This window comes from Misgurnus anguillicaudatus, chromosome 22 (genome assembly GCF_027580225.2).
Source record: "Misgurnus anguillicaudatus chromosome 22, ASM2758022v2, whole genome shotgun sequence".
NCBI lineage: Eukaryota > Metazoa > Chordata > Actinopteri > Cypriniformes > Cobitidae > Misgurnus > Misgurnus anguillicaudatus.
This window is the reverse complement of record NC_073358.2, coordinates 23,083,059-23,099,785: the sequence shown is the minus strand read 5'-3', so window position 1 is coordinate 23,099,785 and position 16,727 is coordinate 23,083,059. Positions and strand designations below refer to the sequence as shown.

Here is a 16,727-nt window from a genome sequence, read left to right as displayed (position 1 = left end):
GTTCTTCCTAATACCATTTTTTCAACCCTAGTTAGTGTGTAATGTTGCTATAATAGCATAAATAATACCTGTAAAATGATAAAGCTCAAAGTTCACTGCCAGGCGATATATTTTCTTCAATAGAATTCCTCTTTAAAAGCCTACAACGAACGTCCGGTTTGGACTACAGCCCTCTATTTCCTGCTTTAATGACGTCAGTAAAACAGTTTGTTGACTAAACTCCGCCCACAGGAATACGTCAGTCACCAGCTTTGGGTCAAACGGCTCTGCTAAGCTAAGCTGCTATCGAATCACAACACACTAAACAAACTACACAATCAGAACTTGATACGTATTTCTGAAGGAGGGACTTCACATAACAAGGAAGACATCAGCCTGTTTTGAGGACAGTGAAAACAGCGCTATACAGATAAGTAAATTGTCTGAAAAATACCGCTTTTTTACACGTGAAACATGAACACATGTTATATCGCTCACTATAAACACAATCAAAGCTTCAAAATCACAGACAGAACGGGAGCTTTAAGAGATGGTGAGTCCGACCCGAACCAGTGGCATTTTTTTTACCCGACTGGACCTGAATGTAAACGACACCGATTTGTGTGCAATCTGCAGCCCCGCACGCAGCAGTCAGACAGAAAGAAACCCCCGCTGGTCTCGCAACCAATTTGGTAGGGCTGGGCAAAATTTTTTTTTTTTCGATTAATCGTTTTTTTTTTACGTGGTCCATTCAAAATCGATTCTCTCAGCAGAATCGATTTTTTCTTTCATATTTATTTCCGCAAACATTGAACGTAAGACTAACGTTAATCTAATTACTAGTCTTCTTCACTAGATGTCACCCTCTTTTTTGCCTTGCGCATTCATTCATTCAGTGCTTAAAATGCCAGTTTTAGATGCTTTATAAACGTTGATGCCACCTTCACATAAAAAAATCAGAGGTTTGGAAGCATTTTAGATTTCGCAAGCAAGACGACGATGATAGTGTTGCGGCTTTTAATTTCTTTTTATTAATTACCCACTTGTAAACTGCTGTTCACTGTTCTTTTTTAATAATATAGTATTTGTATTAAATCTACTGTATATTCAGTGAGTTGAATAGAGTATAAAAACTGACCCGAGAACCGGAATCGAAAATTGAACCGAGAATCGAAATTGAATTGATAGCTTGTGAATCGAAATGGAATCGATCTGGAACATCTGAATCGATACCCAGCCCTACAATTTGGCGAGCTGCTCCATTTGTTTGAAGACGACACCCAGGTAACCGTTAAAATGTACATTCACCGACATGTCGGTCTCAACGAAAATTAACCTACCGCCAGCCACACAATGTCGCAAGCGCTCTTGGCAAACAGAGGAGAGGTTTGAACAGGACATTGATACACACACGCGAGAGAGTTCAGGTTTTCGGGTCCTTTCGGCATAACACATTCATTTTTAATGACCCGGGTCAGACCTCTGGTTTTCGGATCTAAGTGGACCGGTGAAAACCTCTAAATGGAGCACACACACACAAAAAAAAAAACAAGAACTGACAAAATCAAGATCACTAAATAAGTGTGGTGTTGTATGTAAGGGACATTTAAGCACAGCATTATGGGAACAATGGATATAGAGGCGGAGTTTAACACTGGATTTCGTTGAAGTGGGGCGGTCCCAGTGATAAAACAACAGGGTCATTAGTCGCAGATGGCAAGTGAAACTGCATTAAACGTCTGTGTTATGCATCAAATGCATATGATGTAAACAACACAAACGTCTAGTGAATTGTAAGTTATCCAGAGATAGTGGGATGATGTTTTGTGTGTGTTGCTTGCGCGTCAATCGCTCCGCTAGTGGTACGCCTCCAGGTGCTCGGCTTTTATTCGGAAAGTATCAGTAAAGCTGATCTTTCTTTTATAAATCTGATAAAACTAAAGACTTTCTGAGTTATGAAGGATGCAATACTACTCTATAGGTTCTCAAGATCAACATAAGACAGCAGAAACAGTGTGCATTATGTGACCTTCAAATATATTTAATTAATTAAGTCTCACCTTTACTAGACTCAGTTGTCTGTAAGTTAAGAGGTTTTTGGGTCTGTGAGATCTGTGGTGACCAGCTCAGATTAGATTGGGAGGAACAGGAACCAGATTCCTTCGTCTCTGGATGTAGCATGACCCTCTCTTCTAGAGAAACACCAGACGAGCTCTTCTCCTCAGGACCATCCACATGCTCTTCCACCTGTACATTAAATCAACATTTTTTTCAGTCAGTGGTTGCTCTGTGCTGGACTGTTCCATACTATTAACAGATCATGAGGATCTTTTCTTACATTGACAGTGTTGACTTTGGTGGATACTGCATCTAGCTGATTTTTAGAGGTTGTTGAATTCTCTTCAGTAGTTTTTGTGTTGACCATGAGGTAACTGTTTACTTCTTCATGAGACACCAACTCAACTGGACGGTTCAAGACCGTCTGATCTGAGGTAAAATTCAGGACCATTAATTAATTTTTAACAGCAATAAGCTCTGGTCGCAGTCCAACATCAGTGTTGGAGTTTAGCTAAAAGACTCTTAATAATGCAAACCCATTTGCATTAAAATACCCCTCATTCATCATCGCACTGTTATGCAAAAAGCATAGAAAACACACCAGTCTCTAAAATAAATGATGCGGGTAAATATATGCACACAGATATAAACACAAAAGTTGACCTACCATTTACTTTGGTAAAATGATGCACATTCAAATCCTAAGACAAAGACAGAAAGGTCATTAACAATATCTACAAACAAATATTATCAACATAAAAAGAATTTTCGCTACTTTTGATCGGTTTATGACATTTTCATAACTATGTCTGCGCTATGATGAGTAATGACTGTACAATAATGTCTAATGGGTTCAAATAAAAACACTAGAACACAAAATGCACACAGCAAATTAAAGTTGCATTGTGTAACTTTTAGAAAGACCTCTTGACAACAATGCAATAATATATATGTAACTACAGTATTGTGCTAAAGTCTTATGCTGCGTTTACACCAGCCACGGTAGAGGCGTTAAGCGCGAGGGATTTCAATGTTAAGTCAATGTGAAGACGCGTTGACGCGCGTCTGGAGGTCTCGTGGTGCGAATGAGGCATTTGGCGCGGCGCAGAAGACGTGATTCTGTCTCGTTCGCGTGAATGCCACGAATTGAGTGTCTGGCATGGTACGTGCGAATGGTGCTTTTTGTGCATTTTGCGTTTGACACGAATTTGCGGCTGACGCCCGAGTTAAAAATTTTGAACTTTGCCGGATTTTCGTGCCGCGTTAACCAATCAGGAGCCTGCTTGCTGCTGTGGCGACAGCCCCGCCCCGAGGTCACTCATTCAACATGAAGGAACGGTTGATATTGTCCGTAAACAGTCACCCGGACCTATACGATACAAGTTCTTATCTCTATTGAGACAGGAATAAAAAGGACCTCGCTTGGAAGAGTGTCAGTGAGGAGATTAGGCAACCTGGTAAGTTGTAAATACACATTTCACTTTTGAGTCACGTGACGCGCTATTTTTTCTCCCCTATAGACCAAATACAAACCGGTAACCCTCTCGATAAATGCACAATCAACATTAGCCTTCTTGCAAACAGACAACCGCATAGCACTTGCCCCACCCACAAGAAGTGGATTTTGCCTCTGACTCGCGTCAGACGCGCAAATGCATTCAAACTGTTCAAGCGGCAAACTAGGGGCGGTAGACACAATTTTGACGCCTCAAACGCGGTTGGTGTAAATGCAGCATTAGGCCACCACCACCAGACTTGTTGTTTTAGAAGTTTTAATGTCCATGCATATTTATTTTTCAATCTATTTTATTAAAATACAAACAGAAAATACAGGAAATATGTACAAAAACAAATTAAATTGAGTAATTAAGGGCTCTATCTTACACCCGGCGCAATGCAGCGCAATGCGCAACGCAAGTGTCTTTTGCTAGTTTCCACCCTGCGCAATTATTTTCACGTTTAGCGCCGCATTGTTTAAATAGCAAATGCATTTGCGCCCCCTTTTGCGCCCATGAACGTTCTGGTCTGAAAACGAGGTGTGTTCAGGCGCATTGTTGGCACGTTGCTATTTTGAGGCAACTAAAATAGACTACGCCACTGACCAACAAAAACCTGGTCTAAAGTCAAAATCAATGGCGCAATATGTTTTTTTGTTATTTAAAGAGCGCGTTAGTAATATGCGCCTAAACTGGACGACAACGCGGGTTCATGGTAGATGAATGCGCAGCAGCACAAAAACGCTTTTAAATATGAAAGATTAAAGGATTGAATGTAAAATATTATTATTGAGTCTCTTGGACATAAATGAGGACTAATTATGAGACGTTAGAAGGCACAAAGAGCTGCTTCACCTGTAGCCTGGAAAGTAAATAAATGCTTTGCTTTAAACAAATGCATGTATTTTTAAATGTTTTTAAATGCTACCTCATGGATTTAATATATATGATGACTCTGTACCTGTGGATATGGTGAGATGAGAAACATTTTTCAGTAATGCTTAAAAAACTGACGCTGTCCAAGTGCTGAAACGTGCGGAGAGCTGCGTTTGTAAATTCTTTATCTCCTGTTTGTTACAAATAAAGTATTTTTAGAGTACAAACCTTTTCTTACATACTTGAAAATAATTTTTTGATGATATTGGATAGCCATACATTTAAAGCAATTAAAAGCCTGTTTTTTACTTCCACGACTAAATGAAAACGGGTTTTAAAGGTTTTAATGAAAAAATAACAATTTCAATACAAGTGTAAAACAACACAATTATTTAACATTAATCTTAACTGGGGATATTTTTCCTCCGCTTAGTTTTTCAGTTTACAAAGTCCGTCATCTAAATAGGGATTAGACATAGCGCCAGCGCAACTGGCTTTTAAAGGGGATGAGAGCTGAGACTCCCATTGGTTTATTGCACATTACTCCCAAAATACTCCCATTAATCATTAAAAAATGGGACCAACCCTTTTCGACCATGCGCTCTAGGCGCACAAACCATTTTTCCCGTCGTTAAATTAGCAAAAGTGGATTCGGACACGCCCATTTATACGTTGCGCTGTGCGCTTTAGACAATGCGCTTAGATCGTTAAAATAGGGTCGATGTTTAGTGTGACCTCTCTTGGCACTAAACACATCTTGAGCTTTTGAGCAAAATGAAGTAAAAAGACTAATTTCTTTCAAATTAGAAATTAGGATTTAATTTTATTTAGGTTTAAGAGATCCTACAGTTTCCTGCTATTGCTTAAGTGGAAGAGGAGTTTACCCTAAAAACTTGACACGTCAGTTTACATTTTTATACAGTTTTTAATACTACATACACATTTCCTGTATTTTCTGTATGTATTCTATTAGAGACTGAGAAACAATTATATATGATCACTATAACATTGCTCCTTTAACTGGCATCTTAAGGCCTACATATATCATATGTACAAAATTGTAGTAGAAGAGTCATACATCCATTTTACCTCCTCGTGCTGATATGCCGCTTTAGATTCTTGGATGTCCTCCTTACAGGACAAGGCATCCATTGTCATATCCTCTGCTGATGTATCTGACTCTAAACCAGCCTGATAGTCCTCCATATTTCCTGTCTCTTCCGTCACTCCTTCTAAAGCAGTCAGATTGCGTTTGACCTTTTCTGCTCTCATCTGCCGACCAGGAGAGTCCTGTAGGCTCTGTGAGGTCTGTGGCTGGTCTGGACTTTCAGACCATTCACGTGTCTTTATAAGCCTGCGATTTATATCACACAACAAAATTGAACAAAAGCATTTGATGAGGCAATGAAAGCGATCACTGTAAAGGTAATGTGCTTAAATAATGGGCTATGATTTACCTTGGAGGAGTTCTCTCCAAAACAACAATTGCCTGTTTCTGAAGCTGACTTTCAGCAAGACTGTTGATTCTGAGCTATAAGAATTCAAATTAATAATATTTCAGAATTATCTTTAGTAATTGTGATATCACCAGGTCTGGATAATATAAAATATTTACAAGACAATTGCAATTTATATATATATAGCTCTATTACTCATCAACACTAATAAAATCTCTACACAATATTTCATGTATTATATTGAAATAATAGCTTCATGTTACCTTATAGTATCATACCTCATTCTCAGTTTCTCCGCAGTTCTCATCCTGAGCCTCATCCTCCACTTGTGCCTTTGTCTCGGAGCATTTTTTGCCTTTTCTTTTGGGCAAATTTGGCAGAGGCCTCTTAGACCTTTTTGAAGAGTTTTGTTGAATCTCCTCCTGAGCGGTTGTTTGTGATGTGAGCTCCTCCCTGATACATTACGAGTCAAAAATTTGTAATTAGAAGACTGGGAACTTGACTAATAAAAGGAAATCCTCTCATTTGATCTTGGAAAAAGAAAACATACCCCTGATCCTCTTCAGCATCGGGGGCTGCTGTTGAGACTTCAGCCACAGCATCCAGTTCATTTTCTCCAGCACACTCTGTGGATGAATTTTGCAAAGTTATATTTAAAGAAATATCAAATTTTAGTGTAGTGCATTGATTTTTAGGATTACACAAAAAACCCCAACCTTCCGGAGTCTTTTTGCTCTTTTTAGTTTTCCGTTTTCTTTTCGCAGGCTCCTCTTTACACTTTTTTGAGCGCTTGCATATCTCAGATGGATCAGCAGATTTGTGCTCCGTGCTGGCCAGATCATTTTCTCCATCAATATTAACAGGATCTTCATCCTGTACTGTAAAATTTACAAATAATATTTAATAAATTATCAATAATCATCAACAAATAATATTTTTTCTTTTAAAATTTTAAAGGGCACCACTACATTCAAAATTTTCAGGGAAATCCTAGCTAGTATAAACGTAAAAGAATAGTAAAACAGAAACCTTCAACTAATTCTTTTTTCCTTTTTGTCTTGCGTTTCTCTTCTGGCTCTTCTTCACACTTCTTCTCTTCACTCTTTCCTGAACGTTTGCGTTTCTTTTTCGATACTGTCATCAATGATGGATCTTCATTCTCAGCGTTCACAGACTCATCCTCTACGTGCAAACTCTCACTTTCTTTACCTTCATCTGAGCATATACAAAAAAATGAATGTGCATCTAAACAGGCATTTTACAGTAAAAGACCAACATCCGACTGCAGAAAAAGTTAAATTAGGAGTATTGATGCTCACATATATTAAACTGGTAGTGATAAAAACAAAAAAAAATTCACCTAGTTTTGATTTCTTCTTCTGATTCTTTGATGGCTTGCATGTTTTCTCACATGATGACAGTTTGGGCTCAGTGTTCCTTTTGCGCTTGCACTTCTTGCTGGTACTTGATGTAATATCAGACCCCTTCACGTTACTACTGTCCTCATTCTCCTTTTCTAAATCTCCAGTGTCCAATTCATCATTGGCATTCTTATGCTTTTTGGATCTTTTACCACCTGCTTCACATGAAAAAAAAAACTATTCATTACAACAATTAATGCAAATCTTAAGAATTGAAAATTAAGTTCTCAAACTTTTGGCCCCCCTCCCCAAAAAAATGTATGACATAAAACAATCTCAAACTTAGAATTTAAATTAAACAAAACAAACATTAAAGACACACCATGCAGTTATTTTACCTTAATATAACAGCTTCAAAGTCATTTCGATGGTAAACGACGTCATAGTATGGCGAATCATCCCCCTGTTGAAGCTCGGGAAGGACGCCGCTACCAGAACCAGCAATGCAAGCTTGAGAGAACCGCCCCTGACAAATCTCGCGAGAATCACGACTTGCTTTACGGCAACGACGTCACACACGTTAGGCTTGTTCGACTTTGTGCAGCGCTGCAAGAACCGGCAGTCGGAGGCCGTAAAAGAGCCGCGAGAATGATCCGAGACGGCGCTTTGGCGTCATCCGGCTGTCGGTTCCTGCAGCGCTGCATGAAGTCAAACAGGCCTGTAACAACAACTGCACGCGCGCATTTGAGACGTGATGCTCGATGAGGGAAACAGCTAAGAAAACCCGTTCGGAAGAGAGTAGAAAGCGAAAAAGAGAATCTGACCGAGTTAGGAACCGGACAAGAGTCCCACTCGGTCAGGTTTTTACTCGTTGGCGTGAGCTAATAGACAGCCCTGGATGCAAAAGGGATGCTGATCTGGCGATCTTGTTGATGGACAAGTAAGTAAATCTCTTATTTTTAAATTTGTTTGCGGTCTATGTTGTATGTGGTTGCGCTTGCTTGTAGTGTGTATTTTTTTACTAAGCTGTTCATTCATCCAGTGTTGATAATAACACCAGTAAAATAACTTCAACAAGGGTCTAGCTAGCTTACGATCATAAGAGCATTTAGCAGACCTGCTAAAAAACACTCGTTTCTCTTACATGTTTTTTTTTTGGCCATCTAAACTCAAGTGTTGTGTTGTGATGTGTACGTAGTCATTTGTCTAATTTCGATTTCTTATGGCCTACGAATAACGGCCAATGTTATGAAATAATGCAACGTATACAATTAACTTTGTCAATGCATTTTGTAATGTTTACATTACAATTGAAAAACAAATACAACTATACAGTAGACATAACGTTAGACTATAGACTAGTGCTGCCGCGAATAGTCGACGTAGTCGACGTAATCGACGATGAAAATTTGTCGACGGCATTTTTTTTAGTCGAGGAGTCGCATATTTATTTTTTTCCGTCTCAAACGGCCCACTGTAATTCTGTCTCATGTCTCAAATGGCTCAATGTAATTCACCTCCACACCAGTCCGTGCGCTGTGCGCGCCCTGCTGGTTAATCTGCTACGCTATCATCTTTCTTCCCTCTCCCCCTGCCTTCACTGCTTTAATTTTGAAAAATTGGCGGTGGCAGGTGAGTCTATGGATTTATGAGTCGGAAAGCTTCCGAAGTATGAAAGTATTTTAAGCCAAGTTGTGATAAAAGAGTGGTCTGTTACACCGTGCCAAACGTCGCTGGCTTATCACGGGAGAACAACGACAATGCACGAGCATCTCAAACGAAAACACTCGGGAGTTATTGACGATACACCCACAGAGAATAGGACAACGTAAGTAACTGTTATATGATTATTAATGAAACGGCGTGCTAGTCAGTACTGTTTTATTAACTCTTTTGAGAAGTACAATGACTCTGTCTTTGGATGTTAAAGGCTATCAGTGTTTGCTCGTGATTCCGCCACGTAATCAACACTGGACGCAACAAATAGATTTTTCATGATTCCCATTTACATTTTACTATTTTATTAAACGGCTCAATTCATCGTTGCGAGTGTTCAGCGCGTCTCTCTCTCTCTCTCTCTCTCTCTCTCTCTCTCATGTTGCTTGCAGCGCCTCGACCGCGCGCGCCTCTCTCTTACGTGACAGTGAAAAGGTGGCAGTGTTTTTAATGTACTTTCTTTTTTGCGTAAACGTCAACATTCACAGATGTCTCTGACAAAGACGACTGATCGAGTTAACATGACTTGAAGAAAGATTAGCAGTAGTGTGAGTCTGTGTGCGAGCTTTCTCCCTACCTATGATGCTGTATGCCGTGTTCTGTAGTCTATGTAACAACAACAGTGTATTCTCTTATATTTCTGAATTTGCACCGAATTGTCTGCGCTATATCACTCGCATTTAAAATCAAGAAATGGCTCAAAACACAACAACAATTATGAGAAGAGCAACAGCAGTAAAGCTACAATGTAAATGTATGGTGATTTTTGCATATCTAAATCAGTATTTTAGCAGCAGTTAAAGGAACAGCTGGTTGGATAAAAAACGAGGTGATGGGTTATGTTTAGTCACTATTTTATAGGCTACAACAGAACAGATAATATGTAAAATAGCATTCAGTTGTGTTAAAATGCAATATAAGATCAAAGAGTAGAAGTGAAACATTTCATATTTCTGTTAAGCATCTACTTTGCACTGGAAGTTTTTATTATTATTTATATTGTTTACATTGTAATTTTTTATTTGGTAACATTTAAGTTATTCATATTGTTTATGACACCGGTGGGTTCAAAATAAAATGGACACAATGAAATAACAAACACTTGAGTTTTTTTTAATTAGTCGTTTAGAATAGTCGACTATTCGAAAAATTAGTCGAAAGATTAGTCGTTAGAAAATTAGTCGTTAGTGGCAGCACTACTATAGACTGTTTACTTGTGATTAAGCTGCAATCTTGTAAAAACGTAATAAGCCAGCAAACGCGGTAGGCTACTTTATTATTATATGCCTACTCTACACTTGGCATAAACTTCTTATTATCCTATTACCATCATCTGTAGTTTAGTAGACATGCAGTAGCCTAATATTTGTATGAAATTGTGAAACATTCCCTGGTCATTATCTTCGGAGTCCATCTCACGCCCAACACTATCCTTACAGGTACGTACAGAGTGGGCGTGCGAAATTACGACAGTTGCAAGTTTTCCCCAGTGACTCTAGGGGTCGCTGTTTGACAAAAACGTCAAACTGCATGGAATGCCTTTAAACAAAACATTAAATTATACAATGTATACCTGTTGATTGGTAGCTATATTTTTCTAAAGTTTAATTACACAGAATTTATAATAAATTAATGCCCCCCGGCACCATCTAATGCCCCCCAGTTTGGAAACCACTGAATTAAAGAAAAACTGACAAACCATTAATTTTAAGATAAATAAAATACAGGTGTAAACAGTCTTGATTATTTTTCAAATTTTTAGTTACCACTTACTTTTTATGTAAAATGTTCATGTATAACTACTCTATTAATTAACTGTTTAAGCATCTTTTATAGAACTTAGGCCGTTGCATTACCTTTCCCTTTCTTTGCTTTATTGGCTTTAACAACCAGCTTTATCGATTTGCCTTTATCTTTGTCTTTTTCCAAGATCCTCTTCAGCAGGAAACTGAAAAACTCCTGGTCAAATGGCCGCTTGTTTCCTAAATGAAATTCCACAGCAATGACTTAAAGTAATACGTGGACTTTTTGGGGCTTTAGCTTATTCACCGTATCCCCCAGAGTTAGATAAGTCCATACATACCCTTTTCATCTCCGTGCGTCCTGTAACTCTGTCTGACGCACACACAGCTAGCCTAGCTTAGCACAAAGACTGGAAGTAAATGGCTCCAGCTAGCATACTGCTCCCAATAAGTGACAAAATAAAACCAAAATTTTCCTATTTATATGTTGTGATTTGTATAGTCACAGCATGTACAAATAACAAGGTCATATAAGACACAGCCATCATTTAAAGGGACACTCCACTTTTTTTGTAAATATGCTCATTTGTGCTAAGCTGGCTAGCAGTTGGTGCATCAAACAGAGTTATGGCGCGCACACACACAGATGAAAAAGGTATGTATGGACTTATCTAACTCTGGGGGATACGGTGAATAAACTAAAGTCCCAAAAAGTTGCTGAGTTCATTTAAAGTAGATATTTACCAATAACGTGTCACAGATGCATGTGGCCAGAAGGTACAAATGACTTACTGAATGCTTTATCCACTCGCCATGCATTTGTTCTCTCCTCCTTCTTAAACTTACTCTGCCAAAGGAAAAAAATACATTAAAATATGTATTTTTATTTTAAGTACTTTTAAGCCCTTTTTTATTTTTTATTATGTGATACAATATAATGCAATATTCATAATGTTACATGTAATGTGTAGTACACCTACACCCAGGGTTACAGCAAAAACAAACTCTATTCGCAGAATAAAGAAATAATAGGCTAGTACCTTTATTTCAGCTCTAGTTCGATGAGTTAACAGCTGAGCCATCATGGAGAAGTCTGTTCCAACCATACTGATGGCCAGATAGAACATATCTGTCTCTAAAACACACACACACCTGCTTTAAAGCAACAATTTACCTAAAAATAAATAAAAAGACATTCTGGCCACAATATTAACATTTAATAGTCAGTCTAATAGTTAATCTAATAGTCATACCTCGAACAGACCAGCACTTCACATGGCTATACTTTCTGAAACTCATGTATGTTGTAGTATTGCCCCTCTCAAACATTGGACTTGCATTCTCTACAACTGTATCAGATGTCCTCTGGACACGCACTGTCAAACTGATCACAACACACATTAGTCATTGTCAACAACTATGCATATAAGATTATGAGGTCAAACATGAGACAAATTCATTGTACTACTGTCATGCTAGCAGGCCATGTTTTATGTCATCTTTAGGTTAAATCTGTGTGATAACCATGACATTTGTGTGACTGCAATTATAAGCAACAATTATATGTGAAACAGGAATGATTGATGACAAATTGCTTTAACAAGATAATGCCAAAGGACTAATGCACATTCAGCCAGTTATAATGAGGTTCTTGGTCTCAACCGGGCCTTAATGGGTATATTTTGTTATAATGAATCGCTTCCTAAGCATGATCTTGCAGCTACTTTCCACGCAAATATTTTACTTAAATCAAAATATTGTTTTGAGAAGGATTATTTTATTAGGAAGTTATTACACGAAACATTGAAAACGCACAGGTAAAGTGGAATTGTGGTCCAATATCACCTATTTTTGATAATGCGGTGGTCAGAACTATTTCTTACCAATGGATGGTGCAATTGACCAATCTTATTAGTGTATTCCAGATATAAGAGCCAGGAAATCTCTTAAAGGGACACTCCACTTTTTCTGAAAATATGCGCTAGCACTTTTAGCATAGCTTAGCATAACCCATTGAATCTGATTAGACCATTAGCATCGCACTAAAAAATAACCATGGCTGCAGGCGTAGTGATATTACCACAGACTGTAAAAAAAGATGGACGTAGTGTCCGTGACGTCACCCATTGGTTTCTAAAGATCGTTTTTGGAAGCTTAAAGTAGGCGTTGCCTGCCGTCGCCATCTTGGCCACGCGTCATCGTGCATCACTTGCGGATATCAGAAAATGGGTAAAGAGGTGGGACATGGGTAAAGCTGAGATGTCTGGTTGCTGAAACCACGCCCGCCTAGCCGATTCTAGTGACCGCAGTGGCTGTTCAACCGTCACTTAAGTGGCTATGCCCTTAATTATGCAGAAGTTTAAAGCCTAATATAATTTAAACCGAGGAGTTACAAAAAAATGCACCCCCCTCACAGTTGTCATGAAGGGCAAACTTAGCTATACAGACCAAAAACTATTTTTGTAACAGGCTGTAAACATATTATTTTATACTGTAAAGTTGGCAATTTTTAACATGGGGGTATATGGGAATTGACTCCCTTTTAAGCGGCCAGTCGATTTGCAGCTTAAGTCACTTCCGTATTGGCTTCGTCAGAGAGATCGGAAGGTGGCCCCTCGGATATTACGCACTGCCCGAAAATAGTCCCCTGCTATTGAAAGTAACCAGTGCGTAATATCACTACGCCTGCTGCAGCCATGTTACATCAGCAAAGTCCTTGATTATTACGCCAGTTTGAGAGTAATAGTCCTTTTCATTTTCCGTCAGTCTTAGTACACGATGTAAGTCAGGTACACGAAGAGTCAAGTTTTAAATAGGAAAAATATCGAAACTCTTTGGTTATTTTTAGCGCAATGCTAATGATCTAATCAGATTCAATGGACTGTGCTAAGCTATGCTAAAAGTGGTAGCGCCAGACCCGGAGATCAGCTGAATGGATTCCAAAACGGTAAGAATCAAATGTTTAACTCTAGGGGAGCTGGAAAATGAGCATATTTTAGAAAAAAGTGGAATGTCCCTTTCAAATTTTGACATTTGAAATCACCTAAAAAAAAAAAAACTTACCCCAATAGAATCTGGACCTTCATTTGATAGACCCACCCCACACATACGCAACCAAGGCAACGATGTCGGTTAGTAGACACGCCACTTACTGCTGATTGGCTACAAGTGTTTTGGTACTCGGCCCGACTCCCTTTTCCAAAGTGTTTTTCAAAAGTCATGCACCCCGCCTTTAATGAGATTTGGTCAAGATCTACATCTTAGAATAATGAGTAGAGGACATGAAAGCAAGCAGGACTGAACAGCCAGAATTAAATATCCCCCGTAAAGGTGCAATGTGGGTTTTTTGCGACATCTAGTGGTGAGATTGCAACCAACAGCTCACAGGACAAACATGTCGGTAGGGAAGAAAGCACTCTGTAGAGCAGTTTGTCCGTTTAGGGCTACTGGAGAAACAGTATGTAGATAAAAACAGCTCATTCTATAGGTAATAAAAACAATATAGTTCATTATGTAAGGTCTTTATACACCACTGATAATATAGTTATGTATATTACATTGCATTTCTGTCAAGAGATCCTTTTAAAAGTCCCACATTGCACCTTTAAAATGCTTACAGGTCATGATTAGCTTTGCTGTTTAAGTTTGTTTCTATTATGGACTATAATCTAAAGTTATGGTCACCATCCTATACCTCTCTTCATCTAAAATCAGTGAGCCATCCTCTGCCACCCTGACTTTGGGAACCATCAACTCATCTTCACCATCGTCATCATCATCATCTTCCTCTGCTACTGCCATCTTTGTTGGCAACCTGAGACAACAAAACATCTATAAGACATGCTCAACAAGACAGGAAACATTTTTTGTTTTAGTGTATAATAAATTTCAGGTCTAAACTATTTGGTTTGTTTGAATATTCCTAAAAGCAACTATTACAAATGTTTTGGACCATTTATTGCTGTTTATTAACTTGTCAGTGTTACAGAGCACTCTCTAAAATCAGATATACATGTTTGAATATACCATAAATATAGTAATACAATACTTTACTTATTTTACTTACTTGGGTGAGGGCGGTACAATGGTCTCTGCTGGAGTCTGGTCCGTGGAAAGGGAGGACCTGTTTATTTAGTTGCATTCAATTCATTAAATACACTTCTTTAATATAACGATATTCATAAAATATATTTTAGGTTATTATTATTATAATAATTCATAATGTAGGGTAAATGTTTTTTACTCACCTCATAGGATTTGTTTCTGGTAGATAATAAATATAATCAGCAAGGGTCATTTTGCTACGATCCACTTCTTCGCTATACTCGGATGAATGCCGTCCACTTTTCCTCTTCTTTGGAGTAGGCAAAAACAAGTTTGCATATCATAAGAATTTAATAGTTTGACTTCACCATTAACTTTTTTCTGTCAACATCTTCCTTAAAAGAAAGTCATTTGGGATTGGTACAAGTAAACCGATTTTTAACATTAGCATTTAGTTTATTGTTCAACTGCTTACCGTTCTTTCTTTCCTGGTCTCCAGCTTCCTTAGTTCCTTCAGTTTGAGGGCTCTTAAGACCCGCTGCTTGTCTGACATATCCGAGTTCTTCAGGGGAGAACCTGGTCCATCACAACGTGACAACTTTACATATGGAGAGCAACTTTCCTGGGTCCCAGAATCCTCATTTGGGTTTTTTGGGGGAGTTTGAACCTCTTGTTGAGGTTTTATAGAAGATGGAAATTCTGGTACAGATGTTTTCTTGACATAAGGCTCATGGCAACCAGATGGAAGACATGGGGAAGATGTTGAAGTAGTTTGTTTATTGGTGGAATCTGAGAATGTAGAGTTTTGAGAATCATCTTTGCTGATAGCAGGTGGGGTAGATGTTTCAGGAGAAGACTTGGATGGCACTGATGGAGAAGCAGCAGCTTTGCCAGTGGATGAACGGGGAACAGAATGGATTTTGGGTCTGGTTAGGTTTGGTGTGGCAGAAATCCTATTTCTCCTCTGAGGTGCTGGAGCTGCAGGTGTGCTGGCACTAGATGGCACTCTATCATCCCTGCAAATGATCAAATAAGCCCAACAACTGAATATGAGATGTTTATATCTCATGCTTTCTATAGAGGGTATGCATTGACGTCATTTTTCCACACTGGAGCACGCCCTGTTGAGTGGCAAACGTTCGACAAAACGGCTGGTTTTCATAGCGGCTGCTGCGAAAATGCCAGTAAAATTGACTATTATCAGCTTAAATTAAATTTAGTTGGACTTGATAGCAGAGCTGGACAATACTTAGTTACATTAGTTACATTTTCCAAGCATCTGTGCTTTATTAGGGTGTTTGTCTTGGGAAAGAATTTACTTTACTACATTCTAAAGCATAGAATCATACTGTGTATTCTTTAATATTGCATATTAAAATTTATTTAATACCTAATTACATTAAAATTGCTCATTTCACACTGTACACAAATGCTGCCGCTCTGTCTTTTGCCACTCAGTGGGCGTAACCGCAGTCACTTTCGCCGAAGGTGACGTCACATGCATACCCTCTATAGCTTAGTGTTTTATGAAACTTTAGATATCATCTGGCCAATCTTCTCAACATTATCACAGTTTTAACAGATCTTACTGCTAATTTTCTAGGAACCTGGTATCTATGCAGCCAGGTTATGCACTTTGTAAATTAACTTCTGGCAGTCATTCAATGCACAAAAGCAAAAACAATCCCTTCCTCTCTCATACATTGCACCGTGACACCAACAAACGTTCTGAAGTTTACAAAAATGACCTGAATCTTCCACAGCCCCCTTGTCTCTCAACAAGGCGGCCAGGGTCCATTGGGGGCATCAAAAGATTTGCAAAGGGCCCTTAAGGTTACATAAAATTATTTAAAAGACCAAAAAAAAAAACACTGTACAATGCTAAATAGGGGGTTTATTTAAAACAAAGAAATTATAAGCGATGGATTCGAATATTGTTTTGTACAGTGTGTGGGTGTGTGTGGGTGGGGGGCTGAAGTAAAAAAATGAGATCCAACA

General features: G+C 38.6%; 1 protein-coding gene across 8 annotated transcripts in view; it reads right to left on the bottom strand.

Moving 5' to 3' along the window:
- The window catches only part of bdp1 (BDP1 general transcription factor IIIB subunit), a 30,121-nt gene that overhangs the window by 12,493 nt on the left and 901 nt on the right, over positions 1–16,727 (bottom strand). For 6 of the 8 annotated variants that reach the window (XM_073860467.1, XM_073860463.1, XM_073860469.1 and 3 more), the window contains exons 3-20: positions 15,205–15,745; positions 14,933–15,039; positions 14,752–14,808; positions 14,380–14,499; positions 11,939–12,069; positions 11,726–11,820; positions 11,478–11,532; positions 10,800–10,925; positions 7,227–7,445; positions 6,896–7,081; positions 6,583–6,744; positions 6,417–6,492; positions 6,145–6,319; positions 5,867–5,940; positions 5,499–5,763; positions 2,705–2,738; positions 2,318–2,466; positions 2,040–2,226 (exon numbers count right to left, since the gene is read on the bottom strand). In XM_073860467.1, coding sequence (XP_073716568.1) covers positions 2,040–2,226; positions 2,318–2,466; positions 2,705–2,738; positions 5,499–5,763; positions 5,867–5,940; positions 6,145–6,319; positions 6,417–6,492; positions 6,583–6,744; positions 6,896–7,081; positions 7,227–7,445; positions 10,800–10,925; positions 11,478–11,532; positions 11,726–11,820; positions 11,939–12,069; positions 14,380–14,499; positions 14,752–14,808; positions 14,933–15,039; positions 15,205–15,745 — 2,759 coding nt within the window. The remainder of the gene's footprint in view (positions 1–2,039; positions 2,227–2,317; positions 2,467–2,704; positions 2,739–5,498; positions 5,764–5,866; positions 5,941–6,144; positions 6,320–6,416; positions 6,493–6,582; positions 6,745–6,895; positions 7,082–7,226; positions 7,446–10,799; positions 10,926–11,477; positions 11,533–11,725; positions 11,821–11,938; positions 12,070–14,379; positions 14,500–14,751; positions 14,809–14,932; positions 15,040–15,204; positions 15,746–16,727) is intronic. The other 2 variants (XM_073860465.1, XM_073860466.1) reach the window with 2 other exon arrangements.